The sequence below is a fragment of the Tarenaya hassleriana genome, unplaced genomic scaffold, assembly GCF_000463585.1.
Source record: "Tarenaya hassleriana unplaced genomic scaffold, ASM46358v1 Cleome30, whole genome shotgun sequence".
In the NCBI taxonomy this organism is placed as follows: domain Eukaryota; kingdom Viridiplantae; phylum Streptophyta; class Magnoliopsida; order Brassicales; family Cleomaceae; genus Tarenaya; species Tarenaya hassleriana.
In genome coordinates, this window is record NW_010966178.1 from 1,069,606 (window position 1) to 1,093,335 (window position 23,730).

The following is a 23,730-nucleotide window of genomic DNA, read 5'->3' on the forward strand; positions in this document are numbered from 1 at the left end:
CGGGCCGAGTCGGGCCGGCCCGACCCGAACCCGCTTTTGGCCTGTAATTTTCCGGTCGGGCCGGCCCGGCCCGACGAACGAACGGGCCTTGATTTGTGAAGCCCGAACCCGTAAATTTTACGGACGGATTCGGACCGGGTATCGGGCCTCGGGCTTTTTTGACACCCCTAATACATACAAACAAATAAATTATTGAGTTGTTGAATAGTAAATGTTTTTGCGGATATATAAACCTTCTCCTAAAGAAAAACACCAAATCTTTGATGACAAGAGAACGAAATTGCTAAATCTCCAACAACAAATCCCCATAAAAAGATCCTACATTTTCCATTTAAACGATATATGCAACAATATCAAAACGTGATACACAGAAAGGAAACAACAAAATCAACCCACCAAAATAGTTACGTTCTATGTTTTATTTTCTTCCGGATTTTCTTGTAACAAATCTTAAAGAGCCAATTTTTTATTTGATTCATTACAACATGTTATGATTTGATGTAATATAATCATAGTATAGAGAGATCTTAGAGCAAAAATTCACATTTGCGTATAATGGCATATAAGGAGCAAACTCATTATGATTCATGAACCTTAATTGCAAGGTCAACGGTGGGTACATGCAGAATATTTTTCTGTTAAACTGTTTTAAGAAACATTACGGTTTGTCTTGTCATGTAGGAAGATGACATAAATGAACACTTTGATTTATTTTATTCTCACGTCCCGTTGTTATATTAATTATTAAAACGCACCAATTATTACAATAACGTGCGATAGTTGTGATCCCTCCCTCCTAATCATCGTTTCTTATTAAATAAAGTCCTCATGGATTGAGTTTGTAATTAATTTGATTTTCAATGGGTATTTTTAATTATTTATTAAATAAAGATACATTACACAAACTTGCTCATTTTTCTTTTGTTGCAAAAGAATACTACTTTCACATTTTCGTGAAAAAGGAAAAAAGAAAAGAAAAGAAGTGGACATTTTTTGTGAAACGTAATATTACAAACCCAAGTAATAAATCGCTCACAACTTTTGTGGGCTACAAATTCAAAACCTTTAAAAGATACATTTTATATAAGAAAACCCAATTAAAAAAAAACAAATTCATTCATAAAAAACCCAATTTGAAAAGATACATTTTATATATAAAAAAAAAACTCAAAAAGGCAAACCGCAAATTATTCACCCGCTCCTACTTAACATGGTTACCGTAGTCCGGCTGTGAACACTTTTAAAACTGTGTACATCTCTATAATATCTTAACCTAACCTAATTACCGATTAACCGCACATCTATTTTTCAACCGCTAGAAACCGCAACCGCAATCGCTAATCAAGAACGACTGCAAAACTGCGATTGAAGTAAACAACAAAATCAAACAAGAGACCGACCAAACAAACCGATTAGATCAACATCATACATGTAAAAAAAAAAGGTTTTGAGGCGTTGTCATGTACAAATGGTAAGAAAACAAATACATGGAGAGAGAGAGTTTTACTTTTTTTACCTCAAGTAAATCTCTACATAACATCAAAGTTCAACACTTGGGGTTGAATGAACCACAGATTGTAAATCAAACCCCATGTAAGTTCCAGTTGCATATGATCAAGTTTTGGTTTTACTCTCTGTTCTAAGAAGTTCCTGAAACAAAAATCAATAAAAGGGGCATATGTAATAATTACCCTTATAGCAGAAGCACTTTGTCGAATAATAAGCTTCAAGGTTATCAAATGATTTTACCATTTTTTTGGCGGCAATAGATTGGCGTTGCTTCTCTTTCTTCTCATGTAAGCACTCTCCACACCAGCTCGAGAATTCCTTCTGATAGTTTTTCATCTCCCTGAATACCGAACTGCACGGAACAAAGCATAAAGGATTCAATAGCAATGTCGAATGGCATGATATTCCGAGGTCAAAGCTTCTCTATTACCTTCTGCACCAAAGAAGCATATTGACCCGATGACCAGATGTCGTAGCTCTTGCTCCATGGCGGTGGCGGCCACGGTGGAGTACAGCTTGTCCCGGTACATGACAATAATCAAAGATTTCCTGCTTTCATGAAAACTAGTTGCTTAAATTAGCACAGTCACAATTATGGCATTTTAACATAGGAAGAAAGCTCCTCAAAAGGACTAGCATACCTCTGACTTTGTTCTCGTATTCACATGTTTCTCACAACGTGTGCCTCGGAAAAATAACTCCCCTCCCACAAATTCTTTGCCCAAGCAAACATTCAATGTTACTTCTGAATCATCCACGTGAAAGCCTGCAGATGTAAAAGATTGCTGACATCTAATTAGTTTCATGTTGCTATTGAAGAACTCTGTTATCTCCCACGATATTTTTTTTTACAATCTCACCGTGGCTCAGAATCAACGGATATTTTTTGCATCTAGACCAGCTAGTGAGTTCATGTAAAAAACTATATCGACTCATTAGTTCAAAGTAAAAGCAAGAAACCGCAAGGGCTTACCCAAGTCAACATCCCTATCTTGGCCATATTCAACAACAAAGCCATGGTGAGAATCCAAAGTCGCTCCACCCACTTCAGGGAAGAATACTGCACAACCACGAAGGACAAGTAGCTACTTATAGCTCTTCTGAACATATTAAATGGTTTTTGAATAAACTCTAGTCATTTATGTAATGTATATTGCCTTTGGAAATAGGACGAATAAAACCCTCCATGAGTTTTTCTAGCATGCTTTCCAGGCCAAAGTCATCAAGCACAGCCCCGTATTTATTCATTGTGTTTGGTCTCATGATCCGAAATTTCGCTTCGTTAACCCATTTTTCAAAATTTTCCACCTGATAAGTAAATCAGCCGCACGTAAACAAGATGTAAAAGGAATAAAGAAAACAGAGAGTAAACGTTTCACCATGTGTGGGAGGATGGGAATTACCTCAGACAGCATCATCTCACAAAAGCTAGGCTGGAGCATTTCGAACACAAACACCCCAGGAGATGGTTCAGAAATTATGCTTCTGAAGCTTTCCTCTGTATTTTCATTGATCGCCTTCAGGAAAGACGGAAGGAAAAAGAATGTGGGATGAAGAGTATACAACTCCCTGTGAAGTGGCTGAAAAGGAAAACATTTTCATTGACTTTTCCTTGCAAGTAGAAGATCTAAGAAAGCGTCTAGACGAGATGAATGCTAACCAAAGTGAATCTCGGGCTAACAAAGTAACAGAATAGGGAAAACAGCAAAGCGCAAGGCTTCTTACCTGATAATTTGATATAATCTTCTGTCTGTATTCTCTATGCCTTTGAGCCTGAAACATGTCATGGAAATGAAACAACTTTGAACAATTCTGAGCCTTGCAATGATATTCAACAAGAATTTATCAATGGACAGTTTCAGCAGATATAAATCTCGAGGATCACAAACAGGAAAAAAGAGTTTTTTACATGCAACGTGTTCATTATCCAAACAAGATATGCTTCTGAAAAAACACCAAACAAAAGCAGGACCCTTTTGAAACACCAAAAGCTCGAGGTCATACTGATCTGTACAAACGTGACAAATATCGTGATCTTAAGACAGTAAAGATACGTGAAACTGGCACGAATCGCCATAGAATCCATGCAATCCAGTATTCCGAGCTTCCCAAGCAATTACCATTTCAGTCAATGTGTCAAAAAAAAAGAGATGGAATTGGAGAAATGGATCGAAACTGGAAGGAGTATTACTCTGGAACGTTCTCCATGGGGAAGGTACTTGAGCAGAATGTCCGTCATGAACTTCACCTTGTCGTCCCTCTTCGATCCAAGCATGCCCGGAGGCAAGTACTTCTCCAGAGAACTATAAATGCAGGAACTGAAATCTAGCTGCAGATCCTCGTAACTGTCGGGCCTGTGCTCCTTGTTAGGGTTCAGCCTCAGCCTCTGGCTTGGCACCACCGTAACCGCTGCGACCACCGGAGACGGGGCCGCTGGAGGATGCAGAGGAGCTCCGCCACCGACAACAGCCCCGTTACTGTCCCCTACCATCTCTTGCGAACCTTCCCGTCGGTCACCGGACATTGATCGTGTGTCACTCCAGACAGGGAATTCAGATGAAGACTAGGTATCCGAACACTGCATTCCGATGAGCCAAAGATCCAGAATTTCGCAGAGAATCAAAATCAAGCTTCTTCTTCTTCGTTTTCCTCTCGATTTGGGTACTTTGATTTTGGGTTTCCGTTGAAGTTAGGGTTTCTTCAGCGTTCACTGTTTCCCCAAGAAAGTTTTTTTTTAACTATACGAACAGTGTATTCCCTCGCACGCGATCTGGGAGCGCGTGTCGACCACGTGACTGCAGGGTAACCTCTTGGCCCATTTATACTGCAAAAAAACGCCCGGCCCATAAAAGTTCCAAACAAGAAATTCGGTTTACAATCAACCACACAAATCGGACTAAACCGAACCGAACCGGTATTTTCGGATTGTTCGGATGGAGAGAATAAAACGGCAACGGAGAACCGAAAATCGAGCGAAGCGAAAATAAAAAGAGAAAGGTATTTGGCAATTTGCCCATGAACATCACCAGAAGCATCCATATACATACTTCGAGTTCTGAATCGAATTTTGTGTCAATACAGTCTCCAATCTGTTCAAATTCTTTAATGTTTTCCCGATTTCTGGGTCCTGAGGTTCTTCTCTCATCAGGGGAGAGAAATCAACGAGCTTTTCTGTCTCCGGCGTGGAGATATGACGCGAGGAGGTCAAAAAGTGTATGAATTTTGTCCAGTTGGTCGATCGCTTATGTTGTTTGTTTATATTCGTGTTTTTTGATTTGGGCTTAGGTTTAGGGTTTTGTTTCATTCCAGGCTCCGGATACAGTCCCAAATCGTTGTTGGCTTTGTAATTTTCTGCTCTTTACCGTGTTTATGAGAGTTGAATCAAAAGTTTTCAGCTTCGTCACTTTTCCTTTGTTATACATGCCAGTACCCTGTAAAATAAACAGTTTCTTGATTTTACATTTCCATTTTGATTGATACACTGTGTGCTTCCGGGAGGAAAAAAATTCAGTGAATGTGGCTTTGAGTTATATGCCTCAAGCCTCATAGTAGATTTGTTTGATTGCAAACCAGGAAAAGAGAAGAAAAAAAAGTGTTCGAAAAGAGTGAATTTAGAGTTTAGGGAGAGAAAAAAGAGATTGTGGAAAGGTTCGGTTCCATGGGGAGTGACCAAAACAATTTGAAGAGATATGGAATAACGGAACCGATTTCTTGGGGTGGACCGGCTGAGTATGATGTCATAAAAACTCGGGAGCTTGAGAAGGTTAGCATCGTTGATTGTACCTCCATTTATCGTTTCCTTAATACCGGTCTCGGGTCCAATCCTGAATTCGGTCGTGTGTTTGTGTTTGTTGTGTGCAGTATCTGCAAGATGTCGGATTATATGAGAGCAAGGAAGAGGCTATGAGCAGGGAGGAAATTCTGGGGAGACTAGACCAGGTTTTAGTCTCTGCTTTACCCTCTTGTTTTAGTTCAAAATCTTCAGTTTCTATGCTTAATATTGTCTAGAGGTTCTTTATCATTTGTTGAGTTGCTTAGCTTCCCAAAATATATTTGAAGTGGGCAATATATAGACTGTAGTTAGAGTAGCAAATGAATTTGATTGCTGCTTACCATAAATATAGTTGTGTGAGCTGAGGAGAATGTGCTATTTTCTGATGCTGATTGAATCCTCTGATGGTATCCAACACAGATTGTGAAGAGTTGGATTAAAGCAACTAGTCGTGCAAAGGGACTGAATGAGCAGCTGGTTCAAGAAGCAAATGCAAAGATTTTTACTTTTGGTTCTTATCGGCTTGGGGTACGATAAAGAATTATAGTTTGTGTTGCTTTGACATTTTGGAATATCTGATGAAAGAAAGATGCAAACTTGTGGGATGGATTTGTGCTTCTCAACTATGCAATTTTTGTACTGGGATACTACATTGGTACAGAATGAGGTTTTGTGAATTATTCTTGCTTTCAAGTTGTTTGGTCTGAAGGGAAAGCCTCACGTCAAGGTGGTGGTCCTGGATAAATATTTATCCTTTTCCTTTCTGATCTTTTTTTTATTAATGTTTTTTTTTCTTTCTCAAACATTGTTATGCTCCATCCTGAGCATATCTTTTTATTTTGTATGATAACAGGTTCATGGACCCGGTGCTGATATAGATACTCTATGTGTGGGACCCAGACATGCAACACGGGAGGTCCGGTCTCAATCTGCCTTATGTGTTGCTCAGCTACTTTTGTTCCTCAAATGTTTTATAATTTGATGAGCTTTGTATGGTTTGAGCATAGGAGGACTTCTTTGGTGAGCTTCATAAGATGCTCTCAGAGATGCCTGAAGTCTCAGAACTGCACTCTGTTCCCGATGCCCATGTCCCAGTGATGAAATTCAAGTTTAATGGTGTTTCTATAGATCTTCTTTATGCCAGGCTCTCTCTTTGGGTTATCCCTGAAGTAAGTGTTGATTTTGAGAAGAACTTTAATCAAATATGTTTTCTATGTAAATACCCATATTCCTCTTCAAAGGAAACCAGGTACCTTATTGTTTTGTTCATGTGTTTTCATCTAGAGGACAGTTTGGTTGTATTGCATGTATTGGACATACTGATACAGCGTTATACCGATCTTTGATTGATTATTCTAATTGAGTGATAGCTGCATAAAGTTTTGAAACGATCATTCTCAACATGCTGATGCTAATACAGGACTTAGACGTTTCACAAGACTCGATGAACAGACAGTTCGAAGTCTTAATGGTTGCAGGGTTACCGACCAAATTTTGCGTTTGGTACCAAACATACAGGTATATATGTTCATTGCTTAATTCAATATTTTCTTCGAAGGTTTCCATAGTTTTACTTTGATATTTGTATGTCTTGAACTTTAATGTTCTCATGATTTCTGCAGAGTTTCCGCACAACTTTAAGATGCATGAGGTTTTGGGCCAAACGGCGTGGTGTTTATTCAAATGTGTGGATACCGTTTTCTTTCATATTTATTGTTATGTCCATTCCCATCATTGGATTCCCTTTTTTTCATATTTATTGTTATGTCCATTCCCATCATTCCCTGGTAGTGGTTTCTTCTCGTATGTGGCACGTTTCTGGATTCCTTGGTGGCATAAATTGGGCATTGCTTGTAGCTCGCATATGCCAGCTATATCCTAATGCACTTCCCAACATGTTAGTTTCTCGCTTTTTTAGAGTTTATACACAGTGGCGTTGGCCAAATCCCGTGATGCTTTGTGCCATTGAAGAAGGATCTCTTGGTCTTCAAGTGTGGGAACCCAGAAGAAATCCGAAGGATAGGTCACATTTGATGCCTATAACAACTCCTGCATATCCATGTATGAATTCTAGCTATAATGTCTCCACAAGTACTTTACATATAATGATGGAGGAATTTCAGAGGGGTAATGAAATATGCGAGGTATGGTTCTTTTGAATTCTGTTTTATATTTTATATAATCCTTCGAATGATAACGATTTCAGTGCAGTGTCTGGAAGATATGATTGTGATTCTCTTCACTTCTTGATTGGTTTTGTCTGCAGGCCATGGAGGCAAACAAGGCTGACTGGGATTACCCTTTTTGAGCCGTATCTGTTCTTTGAAGCATACAAGAATTATCTACAGATAGATATTTCTGCTGAAAATGATGATGATTTGAGAAATTGGAAAGGGTGGGTTGAATCACGCATTCGTCTACTGGTTCTGAAGGTGAATGAATATTCACTTCTGCATGTTGATGGTTTTCTCCGTGCTTTTTGGCTTTCTTACCCGACCATGGAATGTGAATTTTACTAATAATGCTATGCTTCTTTTTCCAAATCTAGATTGAGAGACACACTTATAATATGCTTCAGTGCCACCCCCATCCCCATCCCGGTGAATTTCAAGACAAATCCCGATCTTCCCATTGTTGTTACTTCATGGGTTTACAACGAGCACAAGGGGCCTCATCAAATGAAGGTGGACAATTCGATATTAGGTTGACGGTTGAGGATTTTAAGAGATCTGTCAATATGTACAATTTTTGGAAGCCTGGGATGGAGATCTGTGTGTCACATGTGAAATGCAAGAACATACCTAACTTTGTCTTCCTGGGTGGGGTTCGGCCTCCAAGACCTGCTAAATCAACTTGGGACAGTAGAAAAGCCTTAGAACAGAAGGCTTCCATTTTTAATGGACAGGACAAAAGCCCAGAAGGTAATTCTGACGGCAAAAACAAGAGATCACGAGTGGATGATTGTAGTGACGGTCAATCAAGAACCGCTAAGCACATTGCTCTAAGTCAAGGTGAAACAAATGAAGGTGTCCCTTCTGCTGGAAACAGGTTAGAAGACCCGGCAATCCAAAAGATCGAGACTAATGTGTCAGATGGCTTAGGAGACTCAAAAAGCATCGATAATTCAGTTTGGGTCAGTGAGAGTAATGATGGGTCGGTAAAGGATGAGCCATCTAGTGAAGTTGTATCTGAGTCTAATCTTGGCAGAACAAGCTCAGTGGAAAAAGAGAGTCTGACATTTGAGAAGATAATGTCAGAGTCATATGTATTGAATCAAGCGATTCTCCAAGAAGTTGAGGAACTTGAAGATGATTTTGATTTTGACATCCACGTGAAAGACGATGGCTCAAAGAGCAACCAGTTGGTGTCTTCTTCTGTAGGAAATGATGTAGTAGCTGAAGGAGAAACATCTAGCAATATCGCCTGTTCTTCCAATGGAGCCCTCGACGAATTAGAGGTCTGTTCCTTCAAACCTTTTCTTGATTTTGGTGATTTCTTCTCGTTGCGTCCATTCAAAACTTTTTGCACTGTGTTTCAATGGTGATGAAGCCGCCTGAGCTTGCTGCACCTGAACCGTGTATATCATCATCAGCCGCTGTACCAGTTCCAAAGGGAAAGCCAATAATCAGGTAAAAGTCCCTCCTTCCTTTTCATATCAAAACCCCTAACAACATCTACCAATTCCTGGAATGATATATATTCAAACTATTCACAAATCGATCTGATATTCTCAGATTGAGTTTCACTTCTCTGGGCAGAGGCAGAACCTCTGGGAAGAACACGTGAAGCTCTCTCTCTCTCTGGTTCCTGTTTGGTTGTATGTATTCCTTCTTAGTTCTCTAACTGTTATAAAGACTCGATCCCATTCTCTGCTTTCCCTTTTTTTTTGGTCAATGGGCAACAAAATAGTGAAGAAGGAAGACCATAACACCAAGTCACCTTTTTCTCTGTTCTCTTGTTTCTGAACCCAAAAGCTCGTTATTACAAGAGTGTTGTTCAGATTGAAAACATTAACAAAACTCTAGGTCTTTGTATCAGCACAGCGGAGGGAACAGAAGAAACGATTGTGGCGCTTGAAAGCGAGAGCATCTGGGCAGTGGCGGCTACAGTTGTGGCACAATGGACGATACCTACTCACGCTGTTGGCGACAATATCAAACTCCTCATCATAATAAGTTTTAACGCATCGACCTGTCTTGGCATACGGGTAGCTTCCCAATACACAATCTGCATGAACGCACTCCTCTTATGTGTAGAACCATGATGTCGGATCCATCTCCGCCTCACAGATTTCGCACCACTCGCTTCTTCTCCACAACAAAGGGTGAGTAGATGTCTGTCAAACTTGTACCTCGCGGTATCCGGTAGAGTTGCGCATTTGTAACACAGATGGAAGCCGCATTCTTCAGTGTCCCAACGGAAAAAGCACTTGAGGACGAAATACGGTTTCTTTCTGCATGCTCCACATGTGATTGCGTTGTACCCTTGTCGGGAATTAAAGAACAATGGATGGTCATGACCCTTGTGATTCAAGGGCTCGAAGATCGGAGCGCAACGTACGTCCATTATGAAATGAGGAAAAGCGTCCTCAAAAGTCGAGGGCAGACGTAAATCGACGTGATCTCGAGTGAAACTTTCCTTGTGGCACACGTACCTGAACCCGCAAGAGAAGCGAGAACAAACATGACAAGACAACGATAAATGCCTCTCTATTTGCCACCATCGAAAGAGATATCTCCAGCTTGCAGAACAAGGTGTGGATGTGATCCATGCCTTTTTTTCCGAGGAAGGTTGGCGCATTCTTCGTGGAGATAGAACCCGCAATCGCTGGAACAGATTGGAAGCAGACAAGCCTGACATCGATTGATTGCGTCCCAAGCAATCAGGCGTTCTTCAGCAGTAGTGAAGGATCTGAGATGGTGATGGTCATGGCTGAAATGGCGTATCAGTCCTTCCCCTATGACCTCGAAGGGCTCGATATCTTCCAACTCTTCTTCGGGTACACCCTCGAGTTCTTCCCGGTCCCACACATCTTTACTCGTTGCACATAACGAATGGGCAACATAGCCACAATCCTTAGTGCTGGAAAAGGCTCTGTACCTGCCGTCGACCCCTATATGACAACTCCGGCAAACCCATTGCTCCGTCGCAAGAGGAAGAGAAGGAGCCCACGAGATGCGGTGTTCGTGGCGGGAGATCCTTATGACACGTGGCAAGTCGAGACACTCTTTATGGACCATGTAATCGCAGGGGAGACACGTACATACAGGGAAATGATGACGGGAGATCCCACAGGCATTGCAAGTGAAGAAGGATTCTCAGGGAATAGATCGAATCACATCTTCGACGGACATTTTTACCAGATTTGTTTTTTGTATCTTTTGAGTTGGTCAGGGAGTATATGACTTTGGAACATAGCATATATATTGTCTATATATGTATACATACACCAAGTATGCACGTAGAACGTGCGCGTGGATCAGGATTCGTCTGAGCATTTGGGCTTGAGATCACCCGATTATAAAAAAAAAAAGAATGCACATAGAAAAATATATATTTTAGTGATTATCAATAACAGTGATAAGAAAAATCCCAGGTCTTGACATTTTCATTTGTAATTGCGGCTTCTGGCTAGCGCAGAAGATGTGCTGTCTGAAATCACAGATGAGACATTGATAAAACCTCATACCGATTCTTACCAAAAAAAACCTCATACCGATGCGTCTGTGACACCAGTTGCAGTCCTCGTTGGTTCGAAAGATATATACTTGTAGTGATGAGATCGAGATTGTGCCTCGGATGATAAGGATGATCCAACGGCTCTGAAGCCTCGGCGCATTCCTTGTGGAATGCCAATGAGCAGAGCCGTCTCAAACATTTACGGGGCCCTGTACAAAAATATTTATTTTTATATAAAAAAATTTAAAAGTCAAATATTTAAATATAATTTAATTATGAATTGTATTAAAATATTAATATAAACAATTGTAATTTACAAAATAAAAATTTATCAAAAATAACATAATTGTATCATTTTTCACTTAAATAACATCATTCTTTTAACTTTATTTGAAGCAAAAATATCTACTAGGTCTTCATAATTGATCTTCTCTAAAAAACTGTTCTCTATTGCGATTAATGATAATCCATTAAGCCTTTCCTGGGACATCGTAGAACGTAAATATGACTTCAATAACTTCAATTTTGAAAAACTTCTTTCTGCAAAAGCGATAGTCACGGGAACAGTTAGTAAAATTCTATAAGCAATCATCACATTAGGAAAACAATCCATACGTTTTAAAAAATTTAAAACATCGATAGGTTTCATAATTTCTTTAGGCAAAAATTCTTTTAATAATTTCAACTCTATATATAGTTCGTTTCCATCAATATCAGAGTCTTCATCTTTTCTAAGAGCTGTCTCAAATGCATTACAACATGATTTCAAATTTGAATCATCAAAAGAATATAACTTTTCTGGAGTAAATAAAAAACCAAATATATTTTCATATTTTTTAGGAAAAATGACATTTTCCTATACGAATTTATCAAAATGTGACGTTTTCCTATACGAATTTTTAATTTGACAAATGTCTATACCCAATTAACAAATTTTCCAAATCCATACACGAATTATCTAATTTTATTGCAATTAACTACACAGTCCGAAATTATCCATTAATTGCTGACGTGGAAGGCCATGTGGCGACTGACGTGGCATGCCACGTGGAATTTTTTACCATGTCAGCACGAATTAAAAAAAATAAAAAATAAAAATAAATATATTTGTATGTATATATATATATATTTGTATAAAATTTAAATTTATACAATATATATTTTTAAAAATTTATACAAAATTTAAATTTATATACATACAAATATATATATATATATATATATGAATATACACATGTACAAAATTTAAATTTATATACAACAAATACATAAATATATATATGTATATATATGTATTTTTTTATTTTTTATTCTTAGGGAAAGTTTTTTTTTAATTTTTTTATTTTTTAATTCATGTTGACATGGCAAAAAAACCTACATGGCATGCCACGTCAGCCGCCACGCTGCCTTCCACGTCAACAATTAATGGATAATTTCAGACTGTGTAGGTAATTGCAGTAAAATTGGATAATTCGTGTATGAATTTGGAAAATTTGTTAATTGGGTGTAGACATTTGTCAAATTAAAATTCGTGTAGAAAAACGTCACATTTTGATAAATTCATGTAGAAAAATGTCATTTTTTCTATTTTTTATATTGTTCAAATCTTTTATTAAATGAACTAATTGCTTGATCAATAATATATAAAAAATAGTTGACCCTAAATAGTTCTTCGGAAGAAAATGAAATAATCGACGATTCATTATTTAAACTTTCATCTGAATATCGTTTTCTTTTAATTTCATGTCTTTTTGGAAACACAGGATCTACATCTATTTCCATGGCAATAATTTTAGCAGTTTCTAAAGCACTAGAAAACCAGTTTCTCGGTAATTTAAAAAAAAACAAATCAAACCTTTTATCTTTTCAATAGCAACATCAATACACATATCACTTGATTGTAAATGTTTACTAACCAAATTAACTGTGTTTAATATTTCAAACCAAATAACTATTGCCACCAAAAACTCAAAATCACCAAAGTTCATTTATAGCTAAAGACTTAGCTTCACTTCTTATTTTAGAATCATTATCATTTTCAGATACTTCAAGCAAAGCTTCTCTTATCTCCGAAATTTGAAATCTGATGGCTTTAACACTTTCAACACGACTTTCCCAACGAGTTGAAGACAATGGTTTCAAAGATAAACCTTTTACATTATCTTTCAAAATTTGCCACCTTTTAGTAGAATTGGCAAAAATTGTATAGATACGTTGTATGACTCCAAAAAAATCTTTAGATTTACTACAACTATTAGCCATATCACATAATGTTAAATTTAGACTATGAGATCCACACAGAGTATAAAAAGCTCTAGGATTCATGTCTAAAAGTTTTTTTTGTACACCTTGATTTTTTCCTTTCATATTTGATCCATTATCATAACTTTGTCCTCTTATGTTATCTATATCAAGATCAAGTAATTTTATTTCATCTTGTAACACATCAAAAAGTCCTTGACCACTTGTATCATTCACATTTAGAAATCCTAAAAATGATTCTTCAATATTAATGGGATTAGAAGAGACATCTACATACCTGAGTATCAAAGACATTTGTTCTTGGTGACTAACATCTGGAGTACAATCAAGTATTACGGAAAAATATTTTGCTTGTTTTATATTCTTTATTATCTCTTTCTTAATTGTAGAAGCAAGTAAAAGTATTAATTCATTTTGAATATTATGACCAAAATAATGATGATGAATTTTATCATCCGTTATACGTCTAACATGTTCTTGAACAATTGGATCAAATTCATTCAACATTTCAATCAACCCTAAAAAAATTCCATTACTATTTTCAAACAGTTTCTCATTAGTACCACGAAATGCTAAATTATGTTTTGCAAGGAATTTTACAACTGAAATAATTCTAAAAATAACATTTTTTCAATGATCTTTTTCTTTCATAAGTTGTGTACGAGCTACTTTATCAATAGTTTGATTCTTTTGGAATCGTAAACGCAAATCATACCAAGTTGTCAGATTTTTTAAATATTCTACACTCATTTCATGTTCTTTAAGTCTAATAATAATATGTGTCCAATCTCCAAAACATTCATTTGCTAATTGACCTTTTCCAATATTTTTTTTTTAAATATTTTGCAACAAAAACAAAAAACTTTGTCAAGTTCTTTCGAATATACAAGCCAATCCCTATTATATTTTTCACCGTTTGGTAAAATTCTTGTATAACACGTTGAAGAAAACCGTCTAGAATATTTATCTTTTTTACCTTTTTCAATTGACATGTCCCGTTTAGGACCATTTTCTATCAAAATATCAATCATTTTAGAATCAAGAATATCCCAATTTATTGGATAAAAAATATCAAGCATATCGTTAGATTCAGATGACTTACCTTCTCCACATTTTTTAGATCAAAAGTATTAAACATATCATTCTCTTCAAAAATATTTTTTTCATTTTGTATATCATTACCATCACTAATACTATCACTTTCATTTATATCTACTATATTATTAGAACATTCACTTTTATTTTGAGTAGAAGTTTGTGATTCTTTCATGATAAATTTATCAAGAGCTCCTTTTTGAGATTGAATCAACTCTTCAACTCTTCTTTTTTTCTTACGTTTTTCACATCTAGATTCATATTTTCTAATTCCAGATGACATAATTAAATACATTTTTAAAAAATTTAAAAAAAATAAGAGAACGAAAAAACCTGGAAATTTATGAATCAACTTAATGTGATCCAAATAAACTTTATCTTTTTGTTAAAGAATAACAAATCTGCAATGCAATAATAATGTTATCATTAGAAAAATAAACATTGATAATATTTGTTGAAAATATAAAAAAAAACTAAAAATAAATATATTACCTTAATTGTGATGTTCGCATAATAAAAAGTGTAAACCAATGAGAAGTATGAGAATGATTTTGTTATGAAGCTTTAGAAATAGATAATGCAAGATTAGGTAGATTCACTTTGTATTTATAGACAAAAAATTAAAATTATTAATTAAAAATATAATATCGTAACGTTCATAAACGACTAAAAAGTTAGAATTCTTAATAATAAATATTATAAAGATATTCTCCACCTAATTTGAAGGAAAAAAGACTCAATAAAATCTGATTTTCATTATTTATTAAATTTATATTAAGAAATATTAATTCATTAAGACTAAAATATTTTTTAACTATGGGGCCCACCTAAATTGGGGGGCCCTGTGCTAAATTGCACCTCCTTTAAGCCGGCCCTGCCAATGAGTACTGTCTGCACAAATAGAAAGGAGTGCCTTCTTCGCCACTCATGTGAAAGGAGCAGGCGTTGCATTCGTATCTTCCATGCCTCGCGAGGGTCAGAGGGTGAGGGTAAAACGGTAACTTCACCGGCTCCATCTCCATTGCCGAGCTTCTGGGATCATGGATTCTCCTCCTCCCCCCTATTTTCGCAGCCAATCTCTTTTCCTTTGTGTCATATATGTGATTGTGGAGGGGATATATATATATATATATATAGTCAAACAAAAAATCTATCTTTATTTTAATAGACGAGAGCAGTTGGATTGGTGGTAATTAGTTGGCTTTATGTCTCCATTGAACCGTTTAAAAATTTTCGAAACCAAATGGAATATTAAAAAATCCAAAAAGGCCTATGTATCAATAGGTATATTAATTAAGCGTATAATAAATAACAAAATAGTAATAAACATAATACAATGGCCTGTAATATGCTTTTTCTTTTAATTAATTGGCTGCACAATAAATAAAACTTACAGATATATCTGAGTCCGTGGAATATATTTTTTAATTTATAGCAAGTTGGGTGGACGTTTTAGGAATCAGTTCGGGTTGCGAACAGAAATGTATCGGTTTGGTTTTTTCGATTTTACAAAAGTAGGTATTAATTGATTTTTATATTATGTTCGGTTCGGTTAGGTTTTTATTAGAAAAAGATAGATTTCCTTTTAAAAAATTCGGTTTTCCGGATTTTTTAAAATTCGCTTCGGTTTCAAAAAATTTAGTTTTCTAAAAATAATATTGTTCGAGAATTTATAACGGTTCGGATCGAAAAAAATATCATATTTTTCGGTTCGATTATATTCAATTTCGAAGAACCGAACCAAAATGTCCATCGTATATTAGCAAGGCTTATAATTAGGGGTGTAAAATGAACTGTGGATCGCGGGCTGACTCACGAACCGACCCATATTTTTTCGAGTCGGACTCAAATATGAGCCCAGAAAAAACTGGGCCAAATGAGCCAACTCGTCACGAGCCGAGCTGGCTCACGGGCCGACTCGTTTGGTTTGTGGACTAAGATGATATGGGTGCAACCGTGCAAGGGCGGATCTACGTTAGAAGAAGTGGGGGTACTGGCCCCCACTGTTTTTTTTCTTTTAAGAACATTAGTTATATAATTTAATAAAATTTAAAAAATGTAATAATGCCCCCATTGAAATTTATTGTGGACCCCATCATTTTTATTTTTTAATGTATTTTGTGATGTTAGTTAACAGATCAAATAAAAAAAAATTGTATTTTATTTTTTTCTCGTTTTCTTCGTTATCTTCTATTTTCAAATTTTTTATTTTTTTAATTAAATAAAAAATATTATCAATTCAATTATAATCAAATTAAAACTAAAACTAAAAATAAATATTTATAAAAACTATGAATTTAAATAATCTTTATTATTTTTATTTGTTTGAACTATAATGAAAGATACGATCAACCAACATTTATCGAATTTGAAAAAGAGTAATTTTTATATATTTATTATATTGATAAATTTATCTATATATATTTATATATTTATTTAATTTTTATTTGATTTGATAAGGAAAACAATAAATAAACTTTTAAATTTTTTTTTGTAATAATATCTTAATATAGTGGTAAAAGTTCAACCGATAATTTACTAAAAAAAATTCAACCGGTAATACATTAAATTTTTAATTTTTGAGTTATTGTCTAGTTTATTTTATAAAAAATATATATTTTAAACAGTTATAAATAGAATTATATAAATATATTTTAAAAAATAAGAAATCATAGAATTCAATTGTTGAAGCTAAACATTTTTTAGATGATATTTTTTATTAAAATTTTATTATATATATATATTTATATTATTATTGTTTCATTGCCTCCGCTGAAAAAATTTTCTGGATCCGCCACTGTATGAGTGGATTGATATATTTTTGACTCGCTAAAAAATGGGTTAGGACTGAGTTGGGCTAAAGCTTTTCCAGATCGGGATAAATCGGGTTGGACTGGGTCGAGCGAGTCCGTTTTACACCCCTACTTATAATTGTCTCCCACCTTCAGAAAAAAAAAACGGAAAAAATTTTTAAATTAATATGGGCTCTTCTTCGTATTGGTCTTTATTTTTAAATCCTTTGCATTCCATAGTTTTCAAGTGTAAAATGACCGATATTTTTTTTGTTAATACAACCAAATTGGCCAAAATTATCCCCATGTGACCGGAGAGGAGAGGGAATTTAAAAAGAAAAAGAAAAAAGAAATTATGTAGCCTAGTTGGCATTCCGTATTCACCACGTCATTTACACGTAGGAAGTCAGTAAAAAATTTTGACAAACCGAGGCGTGAAATAATGATAACATTTAACCTATTGAATAGCATCTGGTTTAAACAAAAAACCACATTACTCTCCCTCTTTTTTTTTACGTCACCCTTTCTCCCGACGATCTCCTTTGTCGCGGTTCTCTCCGTCGCCGGCCTCGCCATCCGATCCCGCCGTCGAATAAGTTGCATGTCAAAGACGTCTCTTTTCTGCCAGTATTCTTCCAACCTTTTGGAAGATATAATCAGTACTGTACAGGGAGTTTTCTTTCCCAAAATTTGAGATAGATGACAAATCTCTGTTGTTTACACCGTATTTATAGTGTTTAGAGGATATCCCCGGATTTTAGAGTTCGAAAATGGGGCTTCTATCATATGTCGATTTGGGTTAGACGAAGAGAGGGACGATTGTTCTTTCAGTTTTCGAGATGGTTGGACATGTTTGCACATTCGAAACCTATGAAACGAGCATCTACTACACAAGAGGGTCATAGCCAAGGGACATTATATCAAAAATACATTTACTTTATTATTTTTACTTCAATACATATTCCTCTCCAACTATGATCATGTGATCCATGTGACCCAAAATACAGTGTGATCACATTTTGATTTTATTGATTATAACGTTAAATTTATGGTGATCACACTAATTCATTATGTTCATACATTGTATATCTTACTAATCATTTGATTACAACATCATAAATTTAACGTTATGAGCAATGAGATCAATATGTGACCACACTATATTTCGGATCATATGAGTCACATGGTCACAGTTGGAGAAAAGTATATGTTGAAGTCAAAATAGCAAAGTAATGGTATTTTTTATAATGTCCCTAGCCAAGGTGGTGTTAGTTGCTGCTATAAATTCAGAAAACAGTTTCATCATCAACCCAGAAAAATCAATTGTGCATTGCGAAGAGAAAATTCACTATATTTAGAAGTTAACCCAATGGCTTTGGTGTTTTAAGGAAAATGCAGAGATCTATCCCACCTCGAGTTCGAGTATCAAGTTAGAGAGAAGAATGTAATTTCAATCACATAGTTTACTCTCGAATCCGATATTAGTCTGGACCTCGATCCAAGATACCCGGTTATCCAAACAAAACTGAGAATTTTTTGCCAGAAATCGTTCTCTCGTGACCATGGTTATCGAGAATGGACTGCGCTTTCACGTTGATTTAGCAAGAGTGTATGTCTATTCTTTCTCTCATACCAAAAAATAAAACTTTTACCATCGTTCAATAGGGTTTGTTAAATGCTGTAAAAAATGAGTTTAGTCATATACTAACTTTTTTACATAGATCACTTTCATCTCTGCCATCAAAGTTTGCATCTCGGCCTTGTATTTTTCAATATCCGACGTCAGTTTTTCTAACCCTAAATGAACTTCCTCCATTTCTTCAAACCAAAATCTATCGATTCATTTCCTATGTCCCTCAACAATCTCAACTAAATCTAAATGTAAATATACTAATAACATCATGATCTCAACAAAAACTAAACATACGAAAATTCCAAACATGATTTCTTCTGTTTTCTCCTGCGCAGGCTTCGACAGACGTCGTTTCAAATGAGGGTGCAGATGAGAGGAGATGGGTAAAAGAAAGAAATTAGGGTTATAAAAATAGAACAAAATCCGGTTTATGTTAAATCGGATTCAAGATTTGGTGATTTGTCATAATTTTTTTCGTGGCATTTATGTGTAAATGATGTGGCGAATACGGGATGCCACATCAGATTTATTAAACGACACATTAACGTCGTCTTATTCTGTTCAATTTATGCATTGGGGAATATATTTGTCAAATTTTTAATTGGGGATTTTCTTCTATGGAAGATTTTAAAGAATTTGAGATTTTTTTTAGGAATTTTTCCTAATTAAATTAAATTCATAAAAATTTGATGGTTCGACTCAAGTGCATGATGGTTTGACCCAAGTTGTTTGACGGTTTGAAATTTAGGGTTTAGAGTTGGATTTCGGGTTAGATTTAGTATTTAGGGTTTTAAGTGTAGAGTTTAAAGTTTAGGGTTGACGGTTTGACCAATGGCCTGACGATTTGACTCGAAAAAAGTAGGTCTAAATTAAATTTTAAAGATTTAATATGATGTATATATAAGGGTTAGTAGACTATATTCACTGTGTTTTTTTAATCGAAATTCATGTGATTAAAAATCTTTTAATATAAGTTATCTTCATCCAATATGTTTCAAAAACTCTACTAAAATTTTAGGGTTTTGCTGGAACAATATGCATTGTTATAATAAAAAAAAGAGTGATATAATAAGAGTGTTAGAATTATTTTAAACTTAAAATACTTGTTATATTGGATGATTATTAATATACTTATAATTTTATAGGGATAAATTAATTAAATTCAATAGAATTTGACGGTTTAATCTGAATATGATGATTTGATGGTTTGGATTAAAATAAGTATGTCTAAATTAAGTTTTAAAGATTTAATGTGGTGCATAGTAGAATATATTTACAGTATTTTTTTATCAAAATTCATATGATCTAAAATCGTGGAACATAAATAATTTTCATCCAATGTATTAAAAAAACTCTATTAAAATTTTAGGGTTTCATTGAAATAACATTCATTATCACAGAGTGATCGAATAAGAACGTTAGGATTATTTTAAACTTAAATATTTGTTATATTTGATGATTATTAATATGATTATAATTTTAAAGGGATGAATTAATTAAATTTAATAAAGTTAGACGATTTGATGGTTTAATCCAAGTATGACGGTTTGATCTGAACCATAATATTAATGTTTAAGAGTAGAATATGGAACAGGTCCTTTGTAACCAATAGGATAACCATATAACTTGTAACATTTATGGATAATGTTTGTATAAACATCATAATGTGTACATAGAGGTTTTCTGTTTTGACTTGAAATTATTCTAAAGATAATTTTATATTGGTAATCACAACATGTATATAGAAGTTATATTGATCATACCGTATAAAAATTTATACTAATCACACATAAATTACATTGATCATACTGGTCATACGTACAATACACACACCAAACTAAAAACCTTAAACTTTGTTTCGATAAAATTTTATTATTGGTCACGATGATAATAGTTTTTCTCGATTATTGTGCATGCTGAAAATAGTATGATAGTACTTTTGGGTGACATTCGAATGCCAAATGGAGAGATTTTCGACTCAAACCACTGCGGTCAACAATGGATAATTAACAAAGTTTTATATATTTATTATATTTTTTTGATATTAATACTGGTACTTTTTTATAGAGTTTCATCTTTTAAATTGTATTTGATTCATTTCAGAAAAATATTAATTTATACAGATAAACTTGTATTGATGAAATTTTATCAATTTAATTTTTTTTACAAGTATAAAATGTGATTTTTATATTCTATATCAATAAATAGTTTCAGTTCAAATGAATCGTGAAAAATAAATTTTAGATTATATCCTGTCCACAAAATTCAACTGTATAGTAACATTTTTTTTTATAATGTATTGTATTATAATTCATATCATAGATCATATCAGCTATCAGAAATTCAGAAATAGAGGAGTACGATCACACCGCGCATCAATCTCCAATAAATGTTACTGTTACATAATAATTAATTCGCACGTTTTTAAAAGATAATTAAAATAAAATTCGTTAAGGATGCCGACACGTGTCATGCACTCACGCCGCCGGCTCCACCTGCTTTAGTCATATTCCCGGAGGCTTCTTTCTCGTTGCTTTCCTACGCGATATCTATCTGGCAATCTCCCTCCTCCCTTCCGACAACGACACGAACACAGAGAGAGACAAAACACAAGGAGATCGATCGGAAGCGCGGGAAGAAGACGGAGGAGGAGGATCTCAATGTTGAAAGAGGAATACTTGGATCTGGTTCTGGTTCCTTTGGGGCTGGTGATAATGGCGGCTTATCACGCGTGGCTCGTCTCCGCCGTATTTCGCCGTCCGAAGCTCACCGTCATCGCCCTCAACGCCGAGTCTCGCCGCCAATGGGTATTCTCCATGATGACCGTACGTTTCTTTCCCCTTTTGTTGCGTCGATAATGACGCTTACTTTCGCGATGGGTTTTCTGATTCTGAGCTGGAGATTCGGAATTAGGGTTTCTGTAGGCGAAATTGTTGGAATTTCGGCCTAAAGGAGGAAACTTTTGCTTACCCTTCCGAGACTTTAGAGGTTTTATCCGAAACTCCGCCCAGTCTTTGTTTACGGAGTTGTTCCGTTCATTATTCCAGGGGTTTAAGGGGATGATAATGGTGGATTTAGATTCTAGGAACAAGATTTTGTTCTGCTTTCTCCGGAGAATTTCTCCAAAATAGAAACTTGGGTTCATGGAGTGGCTTCTTTTCATGATTCTTCTGAGGTTTTGGAGATTTAACTGAGTATATTCATTCACAGTTTAGATGAATCAAACATATTGTATCAGAAGAATTAAGCAGTGTTGATTTGTAAGGACGAGATCATAAAGAACTCTAAGTTTTAGTTAATCTGCAGAAGTAGTAGAAGCATCTTTCACGCTCAGTTCTCTGAAAATTCCGGACCCTCTTTAGAAAAAGAAAACCTTACTGTAATCTGTAATGCTCTTTTGTCACGGGGTCAGACGGGAGGTCGAGAAACCTCGGTACCGAACTGCCGCACGCCATTTTTTCCCGTCCCGAAAAAGTGCGTGACACTTTTCTGTTCAAGATTGAGGAAAGCTGGAATTGTCAGAAGTTAATGTGGAAGTTTCTCAGACATGAATCAATAAAGAGATTGTCCTTTTATCAAATTAAGCCTTTCTTTTATGTGGCTTTTGCTTCTTTTTTCCCATGGAAGCTCTATATCTATGATCAAGAGAGTACTTGTTTTTTTTTTCTGATTCATGGAGAAGCATATAAGGGCCTTTGCCTGATTTGGTTTGCATTTGACCACTTGTGATTAGCATTAAAAGTGTTTCTGGCTCCAAGATTTGTTTACTTTTACTGCATAATAAATTGTTCATTCATGGATATAGTTTCTCCCTTATGCAATTGCAGGATCCGCTGAAGAATGGTACATTGGCCGTCCAGACAATCCGAAACAACATAATGGCGTCGACCCTTTTGGCCACGACAGCAATCACTCTCTGTTCGATCATCGGAGTCTTCGTCAGCAACTCCTCGGGTGCAAAATCCTCAGCCTCGAGTATCGTGTACGGCAACAAAAGCCAGGTCCTCACATCGATCAAGAACTTCACAATCCTGGTCTGTTTCCTCGTGGCCTTTCTCTGCAACGTCCAATCCATCAGGTACTACGCACACGTAAGCTTCTTGGTGACAGTTCCCGTCTCGAGGGGCAAGAAAGAACACTGTGAGTACGTTGCCAGAAACTTGAACAGGGGAAGTTATTTCTGGTCGGTGGGGTTACGTGCTTTCTATATATCGTTCCCGCTCTTTCTCTGGACCTTTGGACCAATCCCCATGTTCTTGTGCTGTTGTCTCATGTCCTCTGTTCTCTATTTTCTCGACACGACCACGAGCTTCACTCGGCTTCTCCATAGCCAATCGTTCAGAGAAGATTCTGAGTCGATGGGCGGTGAAATCGAATCTGCGGTTCATTCTCTGTAAGATGATTCTTCTTCTCTCTTCTCCGTGTTTATGGAGTTTTATGGATGAGCGATCGAATTATATATGTGTAAGATGAATCTGTGTTTGATGAGTGAGAGTTCGTTAAGTGGGGTTTTTGTTCTTACACCGATTACCGTGGTGTTAACCGAAGTTAACCGGTTTTGTGAATTGACAAAACCAACCGGTTAATCTGTAAGGTTGGTTTTTACCGTTATAATGATATATATATTTTTTTATTTTGGTTTTCGAACGATTATGAGAGAGAGAGAGACCCCTGAGGAAGTTTGTGATGATAAGTAGAAAATGAAGCTTTAATTTATAAAATGTAGACATCTTTCCTTAGGATATTTACCAATAATAATTTATAAACGGGAGCAATGATAATTTATGTATAATTTGGTAGGGATCAATTTAATTTTATTAAGAAAATCAATTTTATTTAAAATTTTATAAAAATTCTAAAAAATATAATTTTTTTAATTGAATAAATGTGGGCGCATGCCCAAGGTAGGTCCGCCCATGTCCACCGATATTAATATATGGAATATTTGTTCTGTATATTCATTTATATATTTTCGTTTGGACTTGGAT

General features: G+C 35.5%; 3 protein-coding genes and 1 pseudogene across 3 annotated transcripts; 2 read left to right on the forward strand and 2 right to left on the reverse strand.

The window, feature by feature from the left end:
- Window positions 1–1,383: 1,383 nt before the first annotated feature.
- LOC104820375 (uncharacterized PKHD-type hydroxylase At1g22950) lies at window positions 1,384–4,237 on the reverse strand. Its single transcript, XM_010550797.1, has 9 exons — window positions 3,701–4,237; window positions 3,235–3,282; window positions 2,913–3,089; window positions 2,667–2,817; window positions 2,483–2,569; window positions 2,151–2,275; window positions 1,940–2,058; window positions 1,750–1,861; window positions 1,384–1,650 (listed from the first exon to the last, which is right to left on the reverse strand). Exons 1-9 carry the CDS (start codon window positions 4,031–4,033, stop codon window positions 1,615–1,617), a joined length of 1,188 nt encoding a protein of 395 aa, XP_010549099.1. The 5' UTR covers window positions 4,034–4,237; the 3' UTR covers window positions 1,384–1,614.
- A 240-nt stretch (window positions 4,238–4,477) lies between these two features.
- Window positions 4,478–9,268, forward strand: LOC104820376 (annotated as a pseudogene).
- Window positions 9,269–9,415: 147 nt separating this feature from the next.
- On the reverse strand, window positions 9,416–10,521 carry LOC104820445. Its single transcript, XM_010550889.1, has 2 exons — window positions 10,055–10,521; window positions 9,416–9,935 (listed from the first exon to the last, which is right to left on the reverse strand). Exons 1-2 carry the CDS (start codon window positions 10,519–10,521, stop codon window positions 9,416–9,418), a joined length of 987 nt encoding a protein of 328 aa, XP_010549191.1.
- Window positions 10,522–21,288: 10,767 nt separating this feature from the next.
- Window positions 21,289–23,375, forward strand: LOC104820377. Its single transcript, XM_010550798.1, has 2 exons — window positions 21,289–21,567; window positions 22,570–23,375. Exons 1-2 carry the CDS (start codon window positions 21,403–21,405, stop codon window positions 23,137–23,139), a joined length of 735 nt encoding a protein of 244 aa, XP_010549100.1. The 5' UTR covers window positions 21,289–21,402; the 3' UTR covers window positions 23,140–23,375.
- Window positions 23,376–23,730: the final 355 nt, after the last annotated feature.